A 23,223-nucleotide genomic window follows, 5' to 3' on the forward strand; every position below is an offset into this window, starting at 1 on the left:
TGATCAGTTTTGTTAATTACCATTCAATTGACTATTTGCAGTCATTCACTCCATAATTTTTCTGCAACAAAAATAGGCTTTTCAATGGAACCTGCAGTTAACAATTTCTTGATACTAAAACTGATACTTTATATTCAATCAACTTGGGAGATTACTGATCACTTGTTCCTATTCCCTTTAAAGCCTCCCAAAGTAGACAATTTTCTATATTATTTTAACCAAGAGACACAGAGTTTGAGATAAGAGAGAAAATGCTACATAATTAAAGCATTACATTTTTAAGGGACATTTATGATTTCAAAATACAAGCCTGTATATTCTTAAGTGGAAAAACAAAAGGAACAAGAGTAATATTTTAATAATATCGTTTGAAAAGCAATTTTCTTTAAAGGAATTCATGAAAATCTTTAGCGTGTCATTCTGTGCCAAATGTATTTAAAAACTGTTAGTGTTTCAGTTGTTATTAAGCTAAATGGCCTTAGTTCCTTTAATATACTGAAAGTGAAAATTATCTAAATATTACAAATAAGGCCTAAAAGCACTATCTGGTCTTGTAATTGACATCAAAACGATTCTGATTTAATCATACTGAAATGCCCTAAAACTTTTTGTTGGACATACATGAGTAGGTATAACGACTTTCTTACTTATTATTGTTTGGTGACCAAACTAGCCACCTTTGGTGCTTTGCTGAGATCCCTGCTGTCACAGGATCATTAATGTACCAAGAGCTATAGCATCATGTGAAGGACTGTGTGGAATATGCACATAAATAATGTCAACTGTAATTCAGAAAGCTTGATATCCCATGTAACTTACACAGACAAATGTCAGACATGAGAATACCTATACAGACACTGGCTCCTGAACTGGCATAGTCCCTGTTTCTGCCATCTTTGGAAGACAACACTTTGAAATTAGTGAGAGGGGACATGATTTCATGAAGGGATCCAATGGGACCAGTATCACTGACAAGAGAAGAAAGGTCCCTCCAACTGGGCAGATGTCCAATAGTCAGGGCCACAATGAACAGTTTTCATTCTATCGAGTTTCTGCTGAGACCACTGATGTAGGGAAATTCTCATTCTCTGTTGTCAGAGAAACCTACTGTGTTCATTTCTGCTTATTTTATGAGTTGGGAAAGTTATGTGGTAAGTGACTGCAATGAATACATCACTATATTTATACATGCTGGTCAGTGCTGGTCAAAGCTAATGCTGAAACTTCCTTCCCTGCCTTCCTGCAGAGGTGTCTGTGAGTGGCTCTCTGCCACATATGGTCCATGCCTGCCAGCATGTAGAAACATTCTATACAAATGCTTTCCTAGATGATTGCACCTAAAATACACTGAGATGGGGGAATTCAGTGAAGCTGAACTCAGTGAAACCTCTCCAGGCTCCACTTTAGACAAATATTTCTTGTGTTCTAAGCTTATCTAAGCGTAAGGCTTTTATTGAATAATTGATTTAGTGTACAGACTCAGACTCTTGACCACACTGATGTCTTTATACTAGTATCTTAGATATCGCTATCTCCTGAGCTTTCTTCTCAGTCTGAACAATATTTGTCTTATAGCTATATGGAGGTGGATAGGAGTCTTTATTTATTAATTAATTTGTTCTTTATTTTTGGATAGGCGTCTTTAAAATATACTCTTTTCTGTCTTATTCTGAACCTACTCAAAACACAGGTTTTTGAAATTCAAAATCTCCTTTCTTACAGATCATTGTTTTTGAACTTTAAAAACTCTTACTTTTAATTTAAACAGTCAAGAATATTTTCTCTTGTTCAACACTGGCATTTCTGCTGTGATAGTCCTGCCCTGAGTTAATGCATTAGAAGATCAAGTCTGAATGGTTAGAGAATCATGGGGTGTAAAATGACAACAACAGCAACATAAGATAATTACAATGGAGACAAAAACATATTATTAATATACCCACATTGTACCAAATTGCAACTGATTTCTCTATCTGGCTTTACAAAATAAAGCCTACTATTTAAAACGTATCAGAGAAGAAGAATATGCAGGATACCTGGATTAAAGATTCCTACTACCCTTGGTTTATAAAAAGAGTAATGTTTTTAACCTTTTTTAAAGTTAATTTTATTGAAGTATAGCTGCTTTGGGCTTCCCTGGTGTCTCAGATTGTAAAGAACCTGCCTGCAATGTAGGACATCTGAGTTTGATCCCTGCGTCAGGAAGAGGCCCTGGAGAAGGGAATGGCTACCCACTCCTGTATTCTTGCCTGGAGAATTCCATGAACAGAGGAGCCTGAAGAGTCAGATATGACTGAGAGACTAACACTTATTATAGTTGCTTTACAATGTTGAGTTAGTTTCTACTGTATAACAAAATGAATCAGTTATACGTATACATATATCTTCTCTTTTCTTGGATCTCTTTCCCATTTAGGTCCCCATAGAGTACTGAGTAGGGTTCCCTAAGCTCTTCAGTAGGTTCTCATTATTTATTTATCTTATGTGCTTAGTCACTCAGTCATGTCTGACTCTGTGACTCCATGGACTGTAGCCTGCCAGGCTCCTCTGTCCATGGGGATTCTCCAGGCAAGAATACTGGAGTGGGTTGCCATGCCCTCCTCCAGGGGATCTTCCCAACCCAGGGATCAAACCCAGGTCTCCCGCATTGCAGGCAGATTCTTTATCATCTGAGCCACCAGAGAAGCCCATGAGTACTGGAGTGGGTGCTGCTGCTAAGTTGCTTCAGCCGTGTCCGACTCTGTGTGACCCCACAGACAGCAGCCCACCAGGCTCCACCGTCCCTGGGATTCTCCAGGCAAGAACACTGGAGTGGGCTGCCATTTCCTTCTCCAATGCATGAAAGTGAAAAGTGAAAGTGAAGTCGCTCAGTCGTGTCCGACTCTTTGCGACCCCATGGACTGCAGCCTACCGGGCTCCTCCATCCACGGGATTCTCCAGGCAAGAGTACTGGAGTGGGGTGCCATTGCCTTCTCCAGCCTATCCGTTCTACAGGGACCTTCCTAACCTAGGAATCGAACTGGGGTCTCCTGCATTGCAGGTGGATTCTTTACTGCTGAGACACCGGGGAATATAAGGTATTAAAGTTATTTTAACAGTTTGGATCTTAGAAAAGCTTGCTCAGATGTAAAGGCAGTTCTTAACTATAAAACTCAGTGTACGTTTTGCCTTATTTTCTTGGGAATATTTCTTCTGATTCAAACCTACAGTGGCTTCCTTTTATTTTTCCCATAAAATTTAAACAATCTAGTACAGCACTCAGGGACCACTGTGACTTGACTCAACACCACCTCTCCAGGTTTTGCTTTTGCTCGGTGCCTTCATGAATTGGACCCTCATGTCCCATTGACCTGCTCCTCTAGGCACTTCCTGAGCTGTTTGGACTCCAAGATCTGCTTCCGCCCGTTCCCTCCCCAGGCAGCCCTCCCCTCCTCCTCCCTGCAAAGGCTGCCCCTATCAGTCCATGGGTCTCTCAGCCTCTTGGCTCTGTCCAGTCATGAGGACTCTTCTGGCTCTCTCATCCCTCGCCTATGGCATTAGTTTAAGGCTGCAATGTATCAGGAATGTTTGTATAGTGATAAGAGGACCAGAACCAGCAGGAGAAAACCTGGGTTTTATCCTGGTTTGAAGCCTCCTGGCAAGATCATGCCAATTCTCAGGCCTGTCTGTGGATCTCATAACTGCCACTGCATTGTTTTCAGTCTGTGGTTTATTGACTAAACATTTCTGCTCTTTGTGTATAGAAATCAAGTCTCAGTTCCCAATTGCTTTGTACTTAGTAAATATTTACTGAATCAAATAGAGCAACAGATAAGAAACAAGGAGTTTACTGATAAATCTAATGGGATAATGAGGAAAATGATGATAAGTTTATTTATTTGACTAAATATCAATGTTAATAAATATTACCTTATTGACAGAGAGTAGGAAAGGAGTTGGTTATGAGGCTTCCTTTCCCATCCCCTCTATCTCAGTGAATAATTGTGATTTCCTTTTCTTATATCTGCAGAATAAAAATGTTTAACACTTTTTCTTTGTACAGTGAAGAAGAGGTAATATATAGAAGTTCATAGCAAAAGGGCTGTAGATTAACTACAAATTCATGTTTCATTTGACAAGCTTCTGAATAAGCTCAGAAAACTTTGCTGGGTAAATACCAAGTTAGATTACTTTATTCAAAAGAAGATACAAATATCTCAATTCCTAGACAACAAAGTAAGCCTTTAGTATTTCGACAAGTGACATTTGGTGTTTTAGCCTGCTGCATAGCTTCATGTTGGTGAAGAATATCTATCTTTCTCAGGATAAAAATAAACTTACCTCTGTACTTCTTAGCCCATCACACCTGCTATTCAACTATGTGCTCTTTGCTTGTGGTTACCTGAAATAGTGGGGGGGAAAAAAAAAAAAGAGTACAAATTAAATATAACTCAATAGCATTTTGTGAAAGGTAAATGTTAGACATTTAATTGATGACAGACACACACTTCATAAAACTATCAGCATGCAACTCCAGCTGCAAGAACTGAACAGCAATATGCCTAAGCTGGTTAGCAGCAAAAAAGTAAACCAATTACATTGACAAAAGCCACCATAAACAAAAAAAATTGTTTTTAAGAGATTAACAGTTTTGGCATTCATCCCTACCATCGAGTCTTTCATTTTCTTTGTTCCATCAAAATTTAGCTTACATTTGATGTTAACAAGAGTTGCATTACTATTATTGTTAATTTTAGTTCTGTTTATTACCTTGAGGGTTATATATTGTAAAATAATTTTGGTGCCTCTAGTTAACGTTAATTAGTTGTTTTAATAACCTATAGACCTATTTGTTATGTTTTTGTAGGTTTACTTTTTTAACTATCAGGAACTTAATAACTGAGAATATTTAACATTACTGTTGCATAGCAAAATTACAGAGTTACTATTAGTGTTACCTGTTTTAACGTTTAGTCATCCTTTGAGTCCTGCGACATATTTCGTTAACAATCATCAGCCATCAAGTCTGATAGTCTCAAAAGAAATATCAGCCCTCTAAACTGCCTTCAAGGGCGGTGATATTTAGCACTGAAAATTACAAATAAAGTTTTGAGGTTGAATAGCAACAAGTGGCCAGTGACACTGATGATTTGTTTGTCAAAACAAATTGTTGTAAACTACGCAAATGAAGACCACATATTCCTTTGAGTGAAAACAATAAAGTGAATCTACGCAATGCTTACATGTTGGATGGGATATTTAATGTGCGGGAAACTCAAAGGTTGAAGAACTAGGCATTTAGACAGTGGTAAGTGGTAATCTTACCTCTTTATACTCCATTACTCTTTCTCACGAGAGACAAGCTAATGCAAACAAGTCAACCAGAATTTGTGTTTAGCAAGATAAAGCTTAGAGGATAGTTTAAAATCCATTTATTATTCTAAATCCATTTTTTTCCATTAACATGTTATACATTAGTGTCTACTAACCATGATTCATGTAACAGTTTAGTTTGCTAACTTTTAAATTATTTAACAACCATAAGTTATTAGTACACTTTTAAAGTATTACACAAATATCTTAAAACAGGCTTGGGTTCATTTTTGTAATTTTTAAATAGAAAACATTTTAGGCATATCTTGAAGAAGAAATAAAGCAGGCATTTAAAGCTAGAAAACAAGTAATTCCAAATTTAGTTTTTACAAAAGCTTTCAGCTTTATTGACAAATTATGGCAAACATATTTGACAAATTGTGGTTTCCTATTTAGAGAAGCTTACACATGGAACTTTATGTGTGTTTTTTTCTTTTTTAACAAATACAGGTTAAAACACTAAACAAATTCAGTTAGCTACATACATACAGTAGCTGCTTGTTTTCAACTCCATTAAAACAGCATTTAAAATTAAATTTACAAACTTAATATCAAACAGCTTCATCTAACTAACAGATATTAAAAGACAGGTTAAAACATCTTATCTACAACTTTATTATAGCTAGTTCAAATATTGTGTTACAGTCTTTTAGTAAACTTAAACAAAGTTTTTCTAATTGATTGAGACTCAAAGTCTGTTAAGAGATTCATGCTCTTTGTTAAAAAAAAAAAAAAAAATAATAGAGAGAGAGAGAGAAAAAGATTACACACAACAATGAAAACAACCCAGAGAGTATCATCCTACTGAATGATGGTTTATAGACGATGCTTGCCAACATCTTTTTTAGTCTGTGTTGTAAAATAATAATAGTTGTCATTGTCATGCCAACTGTATAGGGGAAATACAAGAAATAGATGGGAGCAATCATGGGCAGTTATCCCTAGAATAGGAACAAAAAAAAAGGACTATTACTTGTCATGTTGTTGTTTATGTGGAGACCACAGGCTATGAACTGTCTCTGAGGTGAGGTCACAGGCGAGGAGAACCCTCAGTATCTACCATAGGGGTGCTCCCTGTATCCTCCTCGGGCTGACCTTGATGGAGGTGCTTTCAGGCTGGAGTGAGTCGTGGCCCATTCTTCTGGCGCTATGAACAAGAGATAGATAGTAACATTCACTTTCCTTCACAGTTATTGAAAGCAGTTACTTAAGATGAAATAGTAGAAAAGAGAGTAAGGCATCTTAACACTGAAGGCTCTAGCCTTACTACATGTTCCACATGGTGAGATCATCCAAAAAAAGTATATATTTTGAAATGCAACCACTTGGAAATAAGCCAGCATGGCATTTTTCAAAGCACAGAAAGTTAAGAACATTTAAACAGAAAGTCCATATTAAAAAGAAAGAGGAGCATCAAGGTAAACCACCCCTTTCTTATTCTTTACACAGACTCCTAAAAGAAGCTGGATAGGGGAAAACAGCAGTTTTTAGCCACTGATTAACATAAGAATAATCTGGGAATCTTGAAACGAAACAAGACCCAAAATGCCTAATGTCTGTTTTCTATCTCCAAAACCAAATGATTAGAAACTCTAAAGGTTGAGACCCAGGGTTTGGGAATTTTTACATGGTCCCCTAGATCAAGGGTTCCCAGCCTCTGGGCCACGGACTGGTACCTCCTGTCAGATCAGCAGTGGCATTAAGTTAGAAATAAAGTGCACTTGAATCATCCCCAAACCTTCCCCCACCCTGGCCTGTGGAAAAACTGTCTTCTGTGAAACCAGTCCCTGATGCCAGAAAGGTTGTGGTCACAGATCAGGGTCCAAGTTTGAGGTTCATTTGTGCTAATCTATCCAAGTTAGTGAGAGTAAGTCTCAGTAGCCAAATCAGTAAAGAAAAATCTTCTATCAGTTTTTCCAATAAACAAGTTGGAAAATAAAGCGGTATTAGTACACTAGGACAATTCATCATTTATGTTTAATCTGACTGCCAGTAACCTCAATGTTCTGGGACCTGGCCAACAGACAAGAAAAGCAACCAAGCTTTTGGGTGTTGTGAAAAATAGTTTCTGTAAAGTCTGTGTACCTGGAAGGGAAATGTGCTTTTCCAAAGGGCCAAGGTGTCCGTGGTGACTTATATGGTCCCAGAAGCTAGGTTATCTAGGCCTTTCAATCAGAATTCAGTTCTTCATTAGAGAGCAGACTGGACTATGGTGGGAGGAAGTATGGGAATAAGAAGAGGGATTACTAGAAAGACATACAGTGGTATCGATAGCTGATATAAAAGGTGGTGGTAATGGGAGTAACTGGAAAATCACTGCAGATTGAGGGCATATACCTCTGGAAAGTTCAAGTGCTCTAAAAATGTCATCAGCAAACATAATAGGAAAAAATTTAAATTGTACTTACTATGATGCAAGGAATAATGATATACCATATAGAAAAATGAACAAAAGTTGGGTTGATGTAGGGGAAAATAGCATTAAAGGGGTGAACATTAGGTGTCTAAGGATATCCTTCATCAGAATACCTTCATTACAAATGATATAAGATGATAAATGAAGGACTTCATCTCTTTCACTATTTATTTTTATCGTTTAAGCCACGAGGGAAACCCTTTAATAAACATGCTTATGTTTATTTCAGTATATATTGGGACATAAAAGTGAGACCCTAAATAAATATGAGAAATGTTACCTTGGGTCAGAATATAGATATACCTGGATCAGGGGTTGGAAAACTAAGACCTTTGAGCCAAATTTGGCCAGATGTCTGTTTTCATAAATGCAGTTTTATTAGAATACAAGTATGCTTATTTATTAAAACATTGTATGTGGTTGCCTTTTTTCTACAAAGGAAGACTTGCGTGATTGTGACCATACTGGTGCAAAGCCTAAAGTATTTACACTCTGGACTTTTACAGGAAAGGCTTACAGGCCACACTCCATATCATGTTTTCCTTTTTGGTGGGGGGTTGTAGATATTGGTCTTTTTCACAGCATCTCTTGAAGACAGAAATTTAAGTCCGAGCTGCTGGACTTTCTCCGGAGAAGGCAATGGCAACCCACTCTAGTACTCTTGCCTGCAAAATCCCATGGACGGAGGAGCCTGGTAGGCTGCAGTCCATGGGGTCACTAGGTGTCAGACACGACTGAGCAACTTCATTTTCACTTTTCATTTTCATGCATTGAAGAAGGAAATGGCAACCCACTCCAGTGTTCTTGCCTGGAGAATCCCAGGGACGGGGGAGCCTGGTGGGCTGCCGTCTATGGGGTCACACAGACCCCATAGACGCATAGCCTGAAGCGACTTAGCAGCAGCAGCAGCAGCTGGACTTTCTCAACATAGACATTTTGGAGAATAATGTGATCTGTGTACTTGATTGGAATTAAAGAAAAATTTCTTTGATATACTGGAAGGGAAAATAGGTTAAGCCTTGTCAGCCTTATATAATGTGAATTTTATACTTGGTCTATGAATTATCAAGAATATGTCAATGTCTTCACCCTCTAGTGACAGAAGATAAAATCTACCCTGTTCTATTACTGTTTTTAACAGGGGGAATGCACCACCTTTTGCTTCATTTGATCTAAGGTGTTGAAGATCCCTGAGTTACAATTTATGTGTTTTAGGAGCTGCGAATAATATAGGTTTCAAGTTTCCCAGGGGATGAAGTCCTGGATTGTTTCTTAGACGCTGAATGTTCCTGCAGAAACGCAAAACAACACAGTCGTAGCTGCCATATCTACTCCCAGATTTGTTAGAGCTTTTAAACTGGCATAATCTTGGGGACTTGCCACAGAGCACATGTGTTTAATAAAAACTCACTGACTTAGTTTTATTTGACTTTATCTAAAGCTCCAGGGGGCTTCCCTGGTGGCGTAGTGATAGTCTGCCTGCCAATGTAGAATTCACCAGTTCAGTCCCTGGGTCAGGAAAGTCTCCTGAAGAAGGAAATGGCAACCCACTCCGGTATTCTTGCCTGAGAAAAATTCCATGGATGGAGGAAGCTGGCGAGCTACATTCCATAGGGTCACAAAAGAGTCAGATATGACTTAGCAACTAAATAACGACAACTCTCCAGAACAGCAGACTGATGGTGGAGGTGGGGAGGCTGCGCGCCACCACGACCAGCCCCTGGGCTGTTCAAAATGATCCGGATGCAAGTAGGCCCCCGGGGCCCATCACGGGGTCTCACCGCCAGAGGCCTCCAGCACAGGGGCGGTCCGGGCCCCCTCCGGGAGAACACTCCGGCACTGCCGTCCTGCGCCCCCCACGCGCAGCCCTCCGTGCCCAGCTCCCCCCAGAACCACGGAGGGCTCTCCGCCCGGCGGGCCGCCGGCCAAGAGGCAGGGGGACTACACCGCCGCGAGACGAGGCCACTTCGGCCCCAGACGGGGGACGTGGGCGAGGTTGGCCCCCTGCGGGGCCGGGCGGTGCGGGCCGCGACTGAGGGCGGCGCGTCTGCACCGCGAGGGGCGCGGGCGCTCCGGGGGCCGGGAACACCGAGACGCGGCGGAGACGGCGGGAACACAGGCGCCGCGGACACGGGGGCGGCCCTGGGGCGCCGGCAGGCCCAGCCACCCCGGAGCCTCCCGCGTCCCTGGGCCGCGGCCTCACCGCGTGCAGCGGAGGCGCCCAGCCCGCCCATCTCGCCCGTCCGTCCGCCGCAGAGCCGTCTTCTTCTAGCCCGACCCCAAGGCTCTCGTCCTGGGGACACTCTCTCGAGCGAGGCGACCCAGCCGAGTCCGCACACCGGCTGCGGCTGGAGGCTCCTCAAGGCTGCGGGACTGCGGAGCCCGACCTCGCCTCCCCGCCCTGGGCTCACCACTGGGCCTGCCGGGGCGCAGGGCAAACGAGTGGCCCCACGTGCCGGGTGCCTGGCGGGCCCAGCGGGACCCTCCCTGGAATGACGGGGGAGGCGCGGGCCCAAGTCAGTTCTCTTCTGCTTCACCCCAAATTCAGTCTTTGAGATTTAATTTGGTGTCAGGCTACAAAGGCCATATTCCACTTCAACGTTAACAAAAAAGGCAAACTGAGATCCTCCCCAGGCAAAGGGAGTTTTAGATTTGTCTAAGAGTCCTTACCATTAGCAGAAGAAATCAATTTCACTTAATCCAGATCTTGGGCCCATTGTTCACATCTTTTCAATAATAAAAGGTGAGGGAAATACTAGTTCTATCTGTGCATATTCCCTTGGTCTATATTTTTCTTAATATCAGAATGGTTACAGATAGTCAGTCACCACAATGTAATACAAGCCAGCTTCTCTCACTCAAGTTTTGGACTTTGGGTCTGGACTGGAAAGCACTCACTCAATAAACAGTTTCCTTCGTCATGAATCATACAGTGCGTCAGTGAGCCTTGTGTTGTCACTGCTCCCCGGAAGCTCTTGAATTAATTCAGAGATATAAGTAATTCTTAGAAATTCAGAGTGATTTCAACTTGAGTCCACCATAGAACCTTGCACATAGGGATAGACAAATTATTATAAAGTGCTAATGATGGGAATTCTCTAAAATGTGAACTTCGAAAGATCCAGGTGAACTTCGAATTTGTCTGTCTTCTTGGGGTTCTTCTATTTAGCAGATAGAGTGGATGTAAAATATTTTAGTACTCCATACAAATTTCGGAGTCCTGGCCAAATATTTCAATTCCTATGAAGGATGTTATTGAAAAATTATTGCAGACAATAAAATTTAGCATTCTTTTAACTTTTAGAAAACGATAGGGAGAGTAAAATTCTCTCAATATCAAGATAATTGTTTCCTGAGAAGCACTAGCTACTCTATGTATATGAATAGAGCAAATAAATACATTATTCCTTAGAAAAGGGAACAAACTAACTGCCAAGTTGGAAATTACTGGAGTGGTTTACTGAATTGTGGCTCTGGAAAAAGCAAATGAAGATATGGGAAGTAGAGTTCAACTGATTTGATTAAATCCCTACCATTTCTGGTTGGGTTTCCCAATCCAGATTTTAATGTACCTTACAGTGTATAATGAAAGCTGAGCGCTGAAGAATTGATGCTTTAGAACTTCAGTGTTGGAGGAGACTCTTGAGAGTCCCTTGGACTGCAAGGAGATCCAATCAGTCCATCCTAAAGGAAATTAGTCCTGAATATTCATTGGAAGTTGCTTACTTATGCTGAAGCTGAAACTCCAATACTTTGGCCACCTGATGTGAAGAACTGACTCATTTGAAAAGACTCTGATGCTGGGAAAGATTGAAAGCAGGAGGTGAAGGGGACGACAGAGGGTGAGATGGTTCGATGGCATCACCGACTCAATGGACATGAGTTTGAGTAAGCTCCGGGAGTTGGTGATGGACAGGGAAGCCTGGTGGGCTGCAGTCCATGGGGTTGCAAAGAGTGAGACAGGACTGAGTGACTGAACTGACTGACAATATACAATAGGAAGGAAAGTAGGCAAATAAAGCATTCATTAAATAAAATTTTCTTGTTTTTCTTTCAGATCTCCTATGTGCCAGTCCTTATACTAAGCCCTGCATAGGAAGATGGTTTAAGGAGCCTTGAGGAGATCACAGGACAAGAGTAACATGAGGTGTCATAAATCACGACAGTTGTAATAGACATCTGAGGAAAGCCTGCAGATGGGAGTTACTAACTCCCATCATTCAATTCAACTTGGATTGAACTTTAACACTGAATCAAGTAGCTTATTTTCTGAATAAATATATGGTGTGACTAAGAATTCAGACCCTGTTTAACCCAGAGAACTCATATTCTTTAAAATGTTTCCTGTATTAATTATTTTGTACCGAAATGGAGCAGGACTCTATGATCCTTGCCCACACCCCCAGCCCCCACCATGCCTTCTGCCTGCCTTTTGCCTGTGGAAAACTTTAGTCAAAGAATAAATTTAATCAGAGAAGTGAGAAATGCTGAAGCAAAGGAAAACAGTCTAAGGAGACTAAATAGTAATAGCGTAGTCATTAAACATAGTCAAGGACCTTTAGTTGTTTCTCAAAGGCTGTAGATAATATTCTGAGCCATATCCTGCGAGCTGTCTTATAGATACCAAAACACCAGGTGGAGAAGTTAACTATAGGATGACCAGACTGTACCCAGGACTTGAGCTGCCACAATTCTGAGAACTGACTGCAATGAAATGGGAATAAGTCCATCCCAGAACTGAAGATTAACTGTACCTAAAACAACCAAGGGTGGTGCAGATGACACCACCATTATGGCAGAGAGTGAAGAAGAACTAAAGAGCCTCTTGATTAAAGTGAAAGAGGGAAGTGAAAAAGTTGGCTTAAAGCTCAACATTCAGAAAACTAAGATCATGGCATCCGGTCCCATCACTTCATGGCAAATGGAAGGGGAAACAGTGGAAACAGTGGCTGACTTTATTTTTCTGGGCTCCAAAATCACTGCAGATGGTGACTGCAGCCATGAAATTAAAAGACACTTACTCCTTGGAAGGAAAGTTATGACCAACCTAGACAGCATATTAGAAAGCAGAGACATTACTCTGCCAACAAAGGTCCATCTAGTCAAGGCTATGGTTTTTCCAGTAGTCACGTATGGATGTGAGAGTTGGACCATAAAGAAAGCTGAGCACTGAAGAACTGATGCTTTTGGACTGTGGTGTTGGAGAAGACTTGTGAGAGTCCCTTGGACTGCAAGGAGATCCAACCAGTCCACCCTAAAGGAGATCAGTCCTGGGTGTTCATTGGAAGGACTGATGCTGAAGCCGAAACTCCAATACTCTGGCCACTTGATGCGAAGAGCTGACTCATTGGAAAAGACCCTGATGCTGGGAAAGATTGAGGGCAGGAGGAGAAGGGGACGATGGAGGATGAAATGGTTGGATGGCATCACCGACTCGATGAACATGGGTTTGGGTGAACTCTGGGAGTTGGTGATAGACAGGGAGGCCTGACGTGCTGTGGTTCATGGGGGTCACAAAGAGTGAGACACGACTGAGCAACTGAACTGAACTGAAAACAACCAAAATGATGCTAGTCAGAACACTGATGACCAATTTGAAAATGACTGTTAGAGATGACTGTGCTGTTTCTGCATGGAGCACCACCCCCCACCCCTGCCCCTGCCATCTATAGAGGCTCTCACCCACTGCTTGTCAAGGGGGAGTCATCCTGTGGACAAATGTCTGCCACCCTCCCGCCAAGTTGCCGGCATCTGAAATAAAGCAAACTTTCCTTTCCACCAGCCTGGCCTGTTTACTGGCTTTTGAGCGGTGAGCAGCCAGACACACGCCCTCCTCCCCAAACCTCCTTTCAATAACATCACCACCTGATCTAGTTTGATTCTAACAGATAAAAAATGAAAGACTTTTTTACAGTGATAGACAAGTAGTAAGGACACTGTAAATATTTATAAGGTACAAATAAAGAAATGATCTTACTAAAATGAATTTAAGAATCAATTATGCAAAATAAGTGAAATAGGACTCATTCAGAAACACATTCTTAGCAATTAGGCCACAGTGTTTTGCAGGATTTATAGGTGTATATCCCTTATATGCTAATAAGCATCATTCCAGAATATTTTACTTTGATAAAGGGATGTGAATTACTCAGTGTATCACTGATGCTGTTCATGTCATCAATTGTCTTGCTGTGTATCTCACTGTAAGCTGAACCCAGGGGAGGAAAGGCACAAGCTAAGAGGCTGGAAGAAGACTCAAGGAACTGTAGAAATTCAAGACACATTTCTTCTCTCCTGGCTGACACAGCAGCCATACCACAATTCTCTCCTCTCGTGGTTGACCCAACAGACACAGCTCTGATGCAGTAGTAATGCCGCCGCTTTCTGGGTGGAGCTTACATATCACTGCAGCACAAAGTAGCTTGTGACCAAGCAAGTACCTCGTGATGTCCACTGTGCAGTGCTATAAATGATCTCAGCTGTTTCATAGTCATTGTTTACAAAACGTGGGTGAGAGAGCCTGAACACACCATCTTGGCTAATTTGCTCTGTCCCCACACTCAGGTAACTCTTCTTCTGCATTAAATGTTACTCTAGTGACTTTAAAATCTTTTGCATCTCAAATGCTCTGCTCTCAGCAAATCAGGACTATTAAGTGGTAAGTATTTCTCAATGCACTTTCATTCCCACCACAGGATTAGGTACTTTGGGGAGCAGTCAGAGTGGGAAAGGAAAATCTGGATTATTTTTAAACTTGCAAAATGATGTTCTCTGATTGCTGTAGAGATACTATGAACATTGAGGTTGTTAGGGGGGGAATGAAGCTCAGGAAAAAGGTGCCAATTTATGAAAAGTCTGTATTATTTACCTGGAAAGTAAAATTTTAATGTTTTTGTTCCCAGAAGTAGGTTTAACATGCCATCTTCAAAGTAAATTGCTGTTAGAGAGTAGCTCAGAAAGGACATAGAGCATCATAAAGATTATCTAGGGCATAGCTCTTATGCTCACATTTTGCTAGATAACTAGTTGCTTTTATTTCTGAGATATGAAAAAGAATATCAAAATTTTCTTTAATCACACTGCAACAAAAATGGACAGCCCTTGTCACTTATTTTTCACATACTGCAAACCAATTTGCAAAAATCACACCTTAATGTGAGAAACCTAAATTGATCTCTATTGTAACAACTCACAACTGTCTTTGGTTTCCCATCATATAATCATACAAGAGCATTACAACAGATTTATTAAAGTTCACATTGGCTCTGAGCCACTCAGTTTGTTGTACTCAGATTTCTCATTTCTTAGAGGAATATCATTCTATTTAAAAGCATCTTTTAAATATTTAAGAACATATCACTTTATGGCTATTTATTCCCAAAGAGAATATGTTAAGTTAGATGCTTTTTAGTGGTTGTAAAACTCTATAATAATAATGCAAATTTTCATTATTTAATTGTAAAATACCTATCCTACTAAAAAAATGAAGATACACCTACTAGGGGTCATGTGTAGTGCTAGGCATTTTATGTATTTTATTAGCAAATACAATTTTCTTGCAAGATAGGTGCTAGTGTTGTCTTCCTTTAAGATGAGAAAGCAATAACTCAGAAAGTTTAGTAGCTTTCCTAACATATATATGGAATTCCTTGCTAAAATTTGGGACTTTATCTTAAATGTGCTACAAGAGTACAGAACATATATATTTATAATTGTCTCACCATCTTTCCACTTGGTGGGTCAGACAGTAAAGCATCTACCTGCAATGGGGGAGACCCGGGGTCGATCCCTAGATCGGGAAGATCCCCTGCAGAAGGAAATGGCAACCCACTCCAGTACTCTTGCCTAGAAAATTCCACAGATGGAGGAGCCTGGTGGGCTAAAGTCCATGGGGTCTCAAAAAGTCTAACATGACTGAGCGACTTCACTTTCTTTTATCTGAAGGAAGCCCCTGGATTCCATTCTCTTTTTACTTTTCTTTGCTTGGCTAGCAAATAAGACAATTTATTTTACTCCTCTCTGATTGTATAACAATTGAGTCCAACAACAAATAATTGATTAGCTAAATGTGTGAGAATGTAGCTTTAATTTTGTTAACAAAAATGTGGGCTGCTTGAAGTGAATTTGCTGAGGGGAAAATCTAGGTGTATATTTATCCAAAGTGAAAGTCATTTTTAGCTGATCTGCTCTGAACTTTTTATAATATTATTGAAATATTAGAACCTAATGGTTCAACCATTTTATTCACACAATTTGTATTGTCACTATATGTAATTGCAGAGTTTATTGTTTTAAGACACAGAGGGTAAAATGGAAGAGTAATGAGGGGGAAATATGACTGACCAACATCTCTTTTCAGAGATGAACATAATGAGTTATGTTCTAAGAAATGTCAACTACAAATTGACACTTGCCATCTACTACTACAAGGATTAAACCATGTACGGCTGCAGCTGATGATTTTCAACACCCCCTGAAAGAAGTGCAGGATGGAGAGCAGAAATGAGGCATTCTCTGGGCAAAAACTAGAAGAACAGGTCTTCAGATATCTAGGTATTTTCAGGAACCAATTTTATGAGCCCAATTCTTCTACCTTTTCATGTCTACAAAAGCACCAACATTCTTAATAGTGATGACTACTTCTTGTGACTGGCACAAGCCCTCAGCAAAAGATATGTGCTTGATTGCATGTACTCCCATCTTCACCAAAATTACATATATACTGATCTTCCCACCTTACCTCTTTGGAATTAGAAACAAGTAACACTTGGGATAATCCATTTAGAGAATAATGAAGCTATTCCATTCCAAACTCTAGAGTTTTAAGACACATATGATAGGTACTTGGTAATTGTTTATTGAATAATTGTATTTAAATATTTTGCATCTTCATTTTGTACCCAAAAAGAAGCCACAGGCCTCCCTCAGATGTATCCTTGAGCTTGAATGAAAGTCCTATGAGTCCTAACCCATGGACAGAGGAGACTGGCAGGTTCCTCTGTCCACAGGGATCGCAAGAGTTGGATATGACTTAGCAACTAAGCAACAACAACCTGTTAGTCCTATAGCCAGGCCTGCATTTGGGTTCTAGTTCTGCCTCTTTCTTATGGAAAGGCATCTTTGACAAGTCGGCAAGTCTTTTCATCTACACATTGATGGTGTATTTTAATTGTCACAAACCACTGTGAGCTTCTGACATGCATATCTAAATGCCTGTGGGACATCTCCTCAAGTGTCAGTCATTTTTTTTTAAAAACTCTTTCTCCATGCTACTTAATGTTGTAAGTTTCATATTTCAGTGAATAGCACTATTACCATCAATTTACCTAGTTGTGTATCAAAAACCCTCAGCATCCTCTGAAGTTTCCTCAGTAGATATAAGCAATCATCAGGGTTTGTCTTTTCTCAACCATTTAGCTCATCTGTTTCTTTCTATTCCTACTAATCCTATCCATGCCAAGCCATTATCATCTTTGCCCTGAGTACATACACAACTACCTTGTTATTGTTTTGTTTTTCCTTTATTTTAAGCATCTACACATGTATATGTAAGTATACATGTATATGCCATAATTATATATGTTTTATTATACATATGCACACACATTGTACATATACATATATATGTATTATATATATATATAGTAGAGTATATATATATATATATATATATATATATATATATTCTCTACTGTTGTGTGTGTATATACATTATTATTCTCCATCTTCTTGAGAGAAGGACTTGTCCAAGTACAATTAGTTATGCCTGTTCAGTTGCTCTTGTAGCACACTTAAGATAAAGCCCCAAATTTTTAGCAAGGAATTCCATGCAGGGCCAAACATGGTCTGACTCTTGGCTCTGTTTTAGAAAATTAGATTTGATGACTTTAGTGATCATGTAAAGAATGTAAGTATTCTATATTGCTTATTGAAAAAAAAGTTCTATGGTTTCAAAATACAAGTAATTTTATTGATAAAGGTAAGACTTTAAAAATGGAAAGTCATTTTATTATTGCATGGAAATGGACCAATCTGGGAAAAGAATCAGTAGAACAAATTAGTTTAAGATTTCAAGTACAAAAGACCCAAATTTAGATACCTATTAAATATTGGCAAATGAAAGGTTTCACTTTGTTTAATATATTAAGAAAAACCTTACATCTTCCCTAACAATGAGTAAATGTTATAGTGCATTTTTTGATCACTTACTATTTTGGTTCGTATTAAGAATGATGATTTCTGGTAAAGCTCCCACAAGTCGGAGATAGGTTGGGTCTTTGGGAATTTTGAAGCGCTTCTCTTGGCTATTGAGGTTGTTGTTATTCAGTCACTAAGTCGTGTCCCACTCTTTGTGACCTCATGAACTGCAGCACAACAGGCTTCTCTGTCCATCACTATTTCCCTGAGTTTGCTCAAACTCATGTCCATTGAGTCAGTAATGGCAGGAACTTATCCCGAATACTGATATTTTCCTCAAGCAGTGAGACCCATTTAAGTCTTTGAAGAAGTTCTTAGGTGAAGTCCCTAATGATTAGTATAACATCCCTCTCCTTCGTGGTGGTGTTATTTATTTTTATTTTATTTTTTAATTTATTGGTTAAAAAACAATTTCTATTATAGTTGATTTATGACATTGTTAGTTTCTGGTGTACAACAAAGTGATTCATGTATCGATTCTTTTCAAATTATTTTACATAATACTGAGTGGAGTTTCCTATGTCATACATTAGGTTCTTGCTGGTTATCCATTTTAAACAGAGCAGTGTGTACATGTCAACCTCAAACTCCCTAACTATCCTTATCCCCCTACACCCATTCCACTTGGTAACCATAAGTTTGTTCTCTAAGTCAGTGAGTCTGTTTCTGTTCTGTATCATTTTTTAAAAGATTCTGCATATAAGTGATATCAGACTACTTCTCTTTCTCTGTCTGACTTATTTCACTCTATGACAAACCTTTAGGTCCATCCAATTTACTGCAAATGGTATTATTTCATTGTCTTTAATGGCTAAGTAATATTCCACTGTGTATATGTATGTATATGTATTTTCACATCTTTATCCATTTTTATGTCGATGGACATTTAAATTGCTTCCATACCTTGCCTATTGTAAGCAGTGTGCTGTAATAAGCATTGGGATGTGTGTATCCTTTCAGACTATGCTTTTCATCAGATATACGCCAAGGACTGGATTTGCAGGGTTATGTGATAGCTCTGGGTCTTCCCTGGTAGCTCAGCTGGTAAAGAATCCACCTGCAATGCAGGAGATCCTAATTTGATTCCTGGGTCAAGATCTCCTGGAGAAGGGTTAGGTTACCCACTCCAGTATTCTTGGGCTTCCCAGGTGGCTCAGATGGTAAAGAATCTGCAAGCAACGTGGGAGACCTGGGTTTGATTCCTGGGTTGGGAAGATCCCCTGGAAAGGGCATAGCAACCATCTCCAGTATCTTGCCTGGAGAAACCCATGGAAAGAAGAGCCTGGAGGACTCAGTCCATGAGGTCACAAAGAGTTGGACACAACTGAGCGACTAAGCACAGTCCAGCACATGGTAGCTCTATTTTTAGTTTCTTAAGGAGCCTCCACACTGTTTTCCATAGTGGCCAACCCAATTTATATTCCCATGAGCAGTGTAGGAGGGTTTCCTTTCCTCCACACCTTGTCCAGCATTTATTGTTTGTGGATCTTTTGATGATAGCCATTCTGACAGGTGTGAGGTGATATCACATAGTTTGATTTGCATTTCTCTAATAATTAGCAGTGTTGAACATCTTTACATGTGCCTCTTGGCTATCTATATGTCTTCTTTGGAGAAATGTCTATTTAAATCTTCAGCCCCTTCTTTGATTAAGTTGTTTGTTTTGATGATGCTAAGTCTCATGAGCTGCTTGTGAATGTTAGAAACTAATTTCTTGTTGGTCACAATGCTTGCAAATATTTTCTCCCATTCTGTGGGTTGTCTTTTTGGTTTGTTTATGGTTTCTTCTGCTGTACTAAAGCTTTTGTGTTTAATTAAGTCCCATTTGTTTTGCTTTTATTTCTATTACTCTGGGAGATGAATCTTTATCTTGATCCTGTGACTCCTATCAGAGACTGTTCTGCCTATATTTTCATCTAAGAGTTTTATCATGTACAGTTTCATATTAGATCTTTAATCCATTTTGAATTTATTTTTGTGTATGGTGTTAAAGAATGATATAATTTCAATTTTTTATGTGTAGTTGTCCAGTTTTCTCAGCACCATTTATTGAAGAGAATGTCTGTTTTCCATTTTATAGTCTTGGCTTTATCATCATAGATTCTTTGACCATAGGTGCATGGGATTATTTCTGAGCTTCTTCTGTTCTATTCATCTATATTTCCATTTTTGTGCCAGTACTGTACTGTTTTGATGACTATAGCATTATAGTATAGTCTGAAGTCAGGGAGTCTGATTCCTCCAGCTCCGTTTTCCTTTTTTAAGATTTCTTTGGGTATTTGGGGTTTCTTCTGTCTCCATACACATTACATTTTGTCTCTAGCTCTGTGAAAAATGGCATTGGCAATTTGATTGGGATTCCATTGCATCTCTAGATTGCCTTGGGTAGTATAGTCATTTTGACAATACTAATCCTTTCAATCCAAGAACATGGTATATCTTTCCATTTGTTTATGTAATATTTAATTTCTTTCATCAACATACTGTTGTTTCAGAGTACAGGTCTTTTGTCTCTTTAGGCATGCTTATTCCTAAATATGCATTTATTTAGAAATGGCAGATTTAAAAAGGCAGAGGAACCAGAGATCAAACTGCCAATATCTGTTGGATCATAGAAAAGCAAGAGAGTCCCAGAAAAACATCTACTTCTGCTTTATTGAATATGCCAAAGCCTTTGTGTGGACACAACAAACTCTGGAAAATTCTTAAAGAAATGGGAATATCAGACCACCTTACCCGCCCCCTGAGAAATCTGTATGCAGGTCAAGAAGCAACAGTTAGAACCGGACATGGAACCACAGACTGGTTCCAAATTGGAAAAGGAGTACATCAAGGTGGTATACTGTCATCCTGATTATTTAACTTATACGCAGAGCACATAATGTGAAATGCTGGGCTGGAAGAAGCACAGGCTGGAATGAAGATTGGAGGAGAAAATATCAATAACCTCAGATATGCCAATGACACCACCCTTATGGCAGAAAGCAAAGAGAAACTGGAGAGCCTCTTGATGAAAGTGAAAGGGGAAAGTGAAAAAGCTGGCTTAATGCTCAACATTCAAAAAACGAAGATCATGGCATCCGGTCCCATAACTTCATGGAAAATAAATGGGGACACAATAGAAACATTGACAGACTTTATTTTCTTGGGCTCCAATATCACTACAGATGGTGACTGCGGCCATGAAATTAAAAGATGCTTGTTTCTTGGAAGAAAAGCTATGAACAACCTAGACAGCATATTAAAAGCAGGGCCATTACTTTGCAAACAGAGGTATGTCTAGTCAAAGCTATAATTTCCCCAGTAGTCATGTATGGATGTGAGAGTTGGACAATAAAGGAAGCTGAGCACCAAAGAATCGATGCTTTTGAAATGTGGTGTTGGAGAAGATTCTTGACAGTCCTTTGGACTGCAAGGACATAAAACCAGTCAATCCTAAAGGAAATCAGTCCTGAATATTCACTGGAAGGACTGATGCTGAAGCTCCAATACTTTGACCACCTAATGTGAAGAACTGACTCATTGGATAAGACCCTGACTCTGGGAAAGATTGAAGGAGGGAAGAGAAGGGGACAACAGAGGATGAGATTGTTGGATGGCATCACTGACTCAATGGACATGAGTTTTGAGTAAGCTTTGGAAGTTGGTGATGGACAGGAAAGCCTGGTGTGCTGCATGCAGTCCATGGGGTTGCAAAGAGTTTTACATGACTGAGTGATTGAACTGAGCTGATTTCTAGGTATTTTATTTTGATGAAAAGGTAAATGGGATTGTTTCTTGAATTTCTCTTTCTTATCTTTCATTGTTACTGTGTTAGAAATGCAATAGTTTTTTTTTTTTTTTGGTATTAAATTTGTACCCTTCAAAGTTACCAAATACACTGATGAGGTCTAATAGTTATTGATAGCTCCTTTAGGATTCTTTTATGTATAGTATCATGCCATCTGCAAACAGTGACATATAGTTCTTCTTTTCACATTTGGGTTCTTTTTATTTATTTATTTTCTTCTTTGATTGCCATGGCTAGGGCTTCCAAAACTATGTTGAATAAAAGTTATGAGAGTAAGCATCTGGCCTTCTTTCTGACCTTAGAGGAAATGCTTTTTGCTTTTCATCATTGAGAGTAATGTTTGCTGTAGCTTTGTCTCTATGACCTTTATTATTTTAATGTAGGTTCCTTCTATGTCTACTTTCTGGAGAGTTTTTAATCATACATGGGTGTTGAAATTTGTCCGAAGATTTACCTGCATCTCTTGGCATAATCATCTGATTTTTATTCTTTAAATTGTTGATGTGGTGTATCACATGGATTGATTTTTGTGAATACTGAAAAATTATTCACCCCAGACCTCATCATGGTGTATGATCCTTTTAATATATTGTTGGATTCAGATTACTAGTATTTTGTTGAGGGTTGTCCTATCTAGTTCATCAATGATACTAGTCTATAATTTTCTTTTGTTGTGTACCTTTTTCTGATTTTGGTATCAGGGTAATGGTGGTCTTTTAGAATGAGTTTAAGGGTTTTCCTTCCTCTGAGGTTTTTTTTGTTTGTTTTTTAATAGTTTCAGAAGGATAGATGTTAGCTCTTCCCAGAATGTTTGATTGAATTTGGCTGTGAAGCCATCTGATTCTGGACTTTTTTTTGTTGAGAATTTTAAAAATAAAATTTATATTTCAGTACTTGTGGTTAGTCTCTTTATATTTTCTATTTCTTTCCATTTCAATCTTGGGTGATTGTACCTTTCTAAGAGTTTGCTCATTTCTCCCAAGTTGTTCATTTTATTTACATACAGTTGCTTGAAGTAGTCTCTTATAGTCCTCTGTATTTGTGTGGTGTCTGTTGTAATTTTTCCTTTCTAATTTTATTGAATTGAGTTCTCTCCCTTTTTTGAGTCTAGCTAAAAGTTTAATAATATTTTTTATCTTTTCAAAGAACCAGATTTTTGTTTCATTGATCTTTGCTATTGTTTTCTTCATATTTATTTAGTTTAATTCTACTTTGATTTTTATGATTCTTTTTCTTTTTACTAGCTTTAGGTTTTGTTGTTCTTTCTCTTTCTCTTTTGGGTGTAAGGTTAGATTTTGTTTGGTTTCCTGAGGTAAGATTGTATTGTTATTATAATAGCTTCCCTCTTAGAACTGTTGATTTTTGCATCCCATAGGCTTTGGATCATTGTGTTTTTTGTTTTCATTTGTCTCTAGGTATTTTTTTATTTCCTTTGACTTCTTCAGTGATCCATGGTGGTTTAATAGCA

General features: G+C 39.1%; 1 protein-coding gene across 1 annotated transcript in view; it reads right to left on the minus strand.

Moving 5' to 3' along the window:
• Positions 1 to 6,275: 6,275 nt before the first annotated feature.
• Positions 6,276 to 23,223, minus strand: part of KHDRBS2 (KH RNA binding domain containing, signal transduction associated 2) — a 640,575-nt gene continuing 623,627 nt past the window's right edge. The window contains exon 9 of the mRNA XM_061146045.1: positions 6,276 to 6,499. Coding sequence (XP_061002028.1) covers positions 6,402 to 6,499 — 98 coding nt within the window. The 3' untranslated portion in view covers positions 6,276 to 6,401. The remainder of the gene's footprint in view (positions 6,500 to 23,223) is intronic.

This window comes from Dama dama, chromosome 7 (genome assembly GCF_033118175.1).
Source record: "Dama dama isolate Ldn47 chromosome 7, ASM3311817v1, whole genome shotgun sequence".
Classification (NCBI taxonomy): domain Eukaryota; kingdom Metazoa; phylum Chordata; class Mammalia; order Artiodactyla; family Cervidae; genus Dama; species Dama dama.